The sequence below is a fragment of the Coffea eugenioides genome, unplaced genomic scaffold, assembly GCF_003713205.1.
Source record: "Coffea eugenioides isolate CCC68of unplaced genomic scaffold, Ceug_1.0 ScVebR1_2070;HRSCAF=3032, whole genome shotgun sequence".
Taxonomy (NCBI): Eukaryota; Viridiplantae; Streptophyta; class Magnoliopsida; order Gentianales; family Rubiaceae; genus Coffea; species Coffea eugenioides.
In genome coordinates, this window is record NW_020862524.1 from 122,181 (window position 1) to 127,284 (window position 5,104).

The 5,104-nt window shown below is 36.1% G+C and overlaps 1 protein-coding gene across 4 annotated transcripts; it reads left to right on the forward strand.

The window, feature by feature from the left end:
• The first annotated feature begins 402 nt into the window (after window positions 1-402).
• On the forward strand, window positions 403-3,346 carry LOC113756213. 4 transcript variants are annotated; one of them, XR_003465873.1, is made up of 6 exons: window positions 403-574; window positions 2,190-2,306; window positions 2,514-2,727; window positions 2,804-2,885; window positions 2,989-3,101; window positions 3,193-3,346. XR_003465873.1 is itself a non-coding variant. In XM_027299975.1 (5 exons), the coding sequence occupies exons 1-5, from the start codon at window positions 554-556 to the stop codon at window positions 3,018-3,020; spliced, it is 462 nt and encodes a 153-aa protein (XP_027155776.1). In that variant the 5' UTR covers window positions 403-553; the 3' UTR covers window positions 3,021-3,346. The 4 variants fall into 4 exon arrangements, 2 of the variants coding, with proteins under 2 accessions (XP_027155776.1, XP_027155777.1); XR_003465872.1 differs by having other exon boundaries at window positions 2,190-2,302; XM_027299975.1 differs by having other exon boundaries at window positions 2,190-2,302; window positions 2,989-3,346.
• Window positions 3,347-5,104: the final 1,758 nt, after the last annotated feature.

Consider the following 5,104-nt stretch of genomic DNA (forward strand, 5'->3'; position numbering starts at 1 on the left):
TATTATAGGTTTCTATTACCTTTAGTGACAGATCAAATCTTTTAGTGACTTTTTAAATATTATATTAAAATAATTAATATTAACTTTAGTAAGTTTTTAATTAAAACTAGTAAGTATATGCCTGAAAGATAAGATTTAGTCAGAAATAGAAATTTACACTTTGAGTAATTTAATTTACTTATTATTTGACAAAATTTACTTTTGTTTAAATTAAACTTACCAATACTGAAAGTAAAAAATGTACATATTTAAGTAAAAAAACGGTTTTGGGTTCCTGAAAACGGTTTTGGGTATCACCTTTCTCTTTAAAGTTATCTACCTTCTTCTTATTCAGTTCCCAGTTCCAATGATACGATTGAATTCCCAAGCAAAGGTTTCCACTTTGATCCACACTTTCTCTTTGTTACAATTGAATAAATCTTCTCACTTCAAAATTTTCATCTTTAGTTCACACTTTGCTTCTATCCTTTCTCATCGTTCGGTTGGGTTTGAGTGCTGCCATATGCAAACACAACAAAAGGGTTAGCGACGGTGGTAGCCAGCCAAAGAGCATATGAAAAATAGCAGTGACGAGGTTAGATCATCATGTTCTCTTGAAATCGTTTGATTATATTGCTGTAATTTATTTATATTTCATTTGTTTTGTTTGTCAAGATTTTCTTGGGAAATCAAGGCTGAGAATTTGAAGATTTTATTGCAATTTTGGGGCTGAAAATGTCCGTTGAAACATCTAGGAAATGGTTGTAGTTTTGATTGTCTACGGGTAAAATATGTTTAATAGCCATGTGAAACATCTAGGAAAGGACTTGAGACCAGACGTTTAAGTTAAATGTGATTAATTTGTGAATGCATATAAGATGTTTGGTGAAATGTCAAAGAGAAATTTGTATGTTGTGATTGCTACTCTGTGCGGGTGAGAATTACTAATATATTAGTAACTCAACATGAGCTTTATAACTTGAATTCTTCAGGCAAGAGAGGTTTCTCCCGTTTTGGAATTCTAAGTTGATACGCTTGATGGAGCATATGTTATTGAACTGAACTGATCTAGAATCATTGTTGCGAATCTGTTGTTTCTATGGAAATTTATTATCAGCCTCTTGAATTTTTTACTCCATTGTAACGTCTGCAATGCCACGGAAATTTGGCCATTATTACTCTTGTAAATCTGTGTTGCAGAAGCAATTCTTATTACCATCCTATGATACATGTAGATTTTGTAGAATCACATCTTCCCTCTTCTTCAGTCAGGAAAGGAGAGAAAATTCATAGAACAGTTTCCGACCATCAATCAATTATGGTGTTATACATACTTCATATTTTTGCATTTTTTTGTTTATTTTTCTTTTGAATGGTGTTGCATGGGGCAAACCTGCGGAATCCAGTGGTCTTTGAGGAAAGGATTGTCAAATGCTGGTTGTTGATACATATAGACACAATCAATTATATCACCGTCTTTGCTCTGTCATGAGAAAAAATTTTGAATTTCATTGTAAAGAGCCAAAGGCATTCAACATAATCTAATCTACCTACCCGCAAATTTGTGACTTTCATTGAACTAAGGATTAGATTATGCTGGTTGTTTCGATATTTTGGACATGTGAATAACTCATCTTCCTCCTAAAAAATTACTAATACGTAAACCCTTACCGGGAGAGTCAAAATAGCTTGTTAATGCCATTGCTATATCATAACGATTAGACTGGAACATAAATCTGTTGAATGGGTTGATTGGAACAAAATTCAGATGAATGGTTTATATGAGAATTGAGGTTTTCAATTAGTTTGATGATGGTTTGTAATATAGAGAGAGAATGGAGTTCTAATCATAAAATACCTAGAAAAGAAACGGGTTGCCAAGTCGAGAAGATAAGTAAGTTTTTAATTCAAACTAGTAAGTATATGCCTGAAAGATAAGTTTTAGTCAGAAATAGAAATTTACACTTTGAGTAATTTAATTTACTTATTATTTGACAAAATTTACTTATGTTTAAACTAAACTTACTAATACTAAAAGTAAAAAATTTACATATTTAAGTGAAAAAATCACCGGGTTTCTAAAAATGATTTTGGGTTGCTGAAAACGGTTTTGGGTTCCTGAAACACTTTCGGGTATCACCTATCTCTTTAAAGTCATCTGTCTTCTTCTTATTTAGTTCTCAATTCCAACGATACGATTGAATTCCCAGGCAAAGGTTTCCACTTTGGTCCATACTTTCTCTTGGTCCAATTGTTGTTGCTACAAAGGGACAAAAGGCAAAACAGTCCACTCACAAGCGAAAGCGAAGACGATGCAAAAATTGCAAGTAATCACCTACTCTTAAAATTGACTTATTCTACGGTTAGAATAGCTTTGCAAAACCAGATATGAATGAGCAATGCTAAATTTCATCCACTCATTGGCTTTATGTTAGAAGGCCAAAAATGTTAGTTATATATGTACACTTCATATACGCCTTTATAAATTCAATCTTATTGTTTATGGATTGTGCTTGGCAATTTTTTTCCCGCAGGTCATTTGGACATGATAGACGAAAATGTACTAAAGTGTGCACAGATGCATATGAAACTCACAATTATGATCATGTTGGGGCACCCAATAATGTTGAGAATGTAAATTTGAATCTGATAGGATCATCCGATGGCCTATTGCAATCAGATTCACAGCATGGATGCAATAAGGAATTAATGGATAGTAATTGGTTTCAGATCATTCCTCCTGGTCAGGTAATGTATAGCTTGCTTTTATTTATTTTTGTGTGAAGGCATGAAATATAATGGTGCTCTATTTGCATTTGTATAGGCATTAATGTGGGCATGCAATCCTTCATTAATCCAAAGTCATGTACAAAACACTAGCTTGTTAGGAGATGAAAAGTATTCAGGTACATTTTTCCTTCTTCACGCCTAAGTTTTATGTTATTTATTTGCTATGATTATGTGTTGTTGTGGCCTTTTTTTAATACAAATCTTGTGATGGTTTTGTAGTGAATGAACCAGATTTCAGCCAAGACCATTAAGGAATTTTATTCTTGAGAGAGTACAAATGTTTTTGCACGTCTTTGCTCAAAGCTTTTAGGATGATTTAAGTTTCTTCGAAGGTAGTTTAATGCGTTTTGATTGTAAATCTGAACATAATCTCCTTAGTTTGCAATTTCTGGTGTTTACTTGTTTTAATGTGAATAATTTCAGCTTGCTTGGAAAAAAGTTTGGTGATCAAATTTCAGATATTGTTAGCATCCAAGTGCTCTTGGGTTTGTAAACCAGAAATGTCAATCCAAACTGAAGCTTTTGATAGTGATATCAGAGCCCTTGATGCTGGTGATCAAATTCTCAAATCAAGTTACTTGCCTTTTGATTGCTTCAGATTTCTGAAGCCAAAGTCTTTGTGCTCTAAATTCAGTTCTTGGCCATGTAATCTTGTCATGCTTAGATAGCTATATCTAGTGTCCTGCCAGCTTAATTTTGATGCGTAAGTATCAATTATTAAAAGTTAGATTCATCAACTATTAAGCTTTCATCAACCGAGAATGAAAACTGCTGCACTTCTCATTTTCAAGCTTTGATCAAAACCATTCCATCATTGCAGGATTAAGACAGCAACCCTTATTGCAGGATTAAAACAAGTAGTGAAGCTGACCGTCAAGGGAAAAAAAACTAAACAGCAAGACAGCACTAGAAAAAGAAAAAATGCGCAGGTTTTCTGCAATATTCCAGCTGCCAGCTAAAAGATGTTCATGCGAAGTAATGGAATGAATGCTTAGTGATTTGTCTACCCAAACTTCCCAATGTCATGACCTCCAACTCGGGTTGTTAACACTCCAAACAAACATCTATTCCCCTAAATGATCGACTCAAAGAAACCGAACATCAAATGCAGCAAAGCCGCGAAGAACACTTTCCGAAAAAAAAAAAAAAACTGAACCCATTTTAACAACCCACATAGCTCAGGAAAAATTTGAGGTAGAGCCTCAATCATGCAAACGAAAAAGGAAGCCAGGAGACTAGCAAATCAATAGCCCATTCAAGATTCATTCCGGGTTTAGTTCAGTTAAAGTTTCCTGCTGCACCTTCTGCTGCAAAATTGCAGCTCAAACCCATCAAAGTGGTCATCAACACCGCATCAAGTGACCCAAGAGAAACATCAGACATACAACTAATCACAACCACCAAAATCAGTGCAACAGAAAGATGAACGTGGGTATTAAATGAACAACAAATCCCAGGTATCGATCAAATTATAAGTTTCAGCAACAACCAGAACAAGTAACTCCAACATCCGAACAGGCCAAGACAGATTTTTTTCACTTTTAGAACCAAAAACTAGCAAGCTCATCAATCAATATACAAACGAACCCCAAACAAAAACCAGAAAAACAGGCTAAACTAGGACTTCAATCAAGTCGACTCTCCAGTTTTAGCCAAATCAGATGCGATATGCATATTAAATTAACAGAGACGCAGCAAATGAACCAAAACCTAGTTCCATCTTAGCGAATTGGGCTCCATTTAGCGACAGGAAATGAACAAGAAAAAGGGTGGACAGTTACCTATTCCACTGCCTTAAACCCGTACCCTCAGCAACGGCGCAACGGCGGTAGAAAGATAGCAGCACCGGCAATGGCAGCGCTATCACCCGTATCCTCGATGATCCTTGGTTGCTCTCCAGATGAAACACTCTGCCTTTCCTTCTCTCGCGGTTGTTTTTCTCTTAACCCAAGCCCCCCTTCTCTTTTGGCTGCCCTTCTTTTGCTGCCTTTCTCTTCCGTCGCACACACACACTCTCTACTTCCTCAAGATTTTTCAGCCTTCAGCCGCTCATGAGCCTTTTTGTTTCTCTCTTTTTCCGTCAAAAACCTTTCAGCCGTTGACCCTTTCTGGTTCTTTCTTTTGCCGTTCCCAGAAACCTCCCAAACTCTCCCTGCTCTCTCTGGTTTTTAGCCGTCAAAAGAACCTCTTCAGAATTTTTCGTCAGTTCAGCCGTCACCAAACCCTCTGTTTTTCTCTCCTGTTTGCTAGCTCTCCCTTTCTTAGATTTGCAGCCGTCCCTCTCTTTCTTGATCTTCTTACCCGTCGCCCTTTTTTCTCCTTCTCTCCCTCTCAG

Bases quoted from the DNA above. Each gene is read 5' to 3' on its own strand.
- LOC113756213 (XM_027299975.1), top strand. From the start codon at position 554: ATGAAAAATAGCAGTGACGAG. The intron at 575-2,189 runs GTTAGATCATCA...TTGAATTCCCAG, and splicing joins TGAAAAATAGCAGTGACGAG to GCAAAGGTTTCCACTTTGGT. The intron at 2,886-2,988 runs GTACATTTTTCC...ATGGTTTTGTAG, and splicing joins AGGAGATGAAAAGTATTCAG to TGAATGAACCAGATTTCAGC.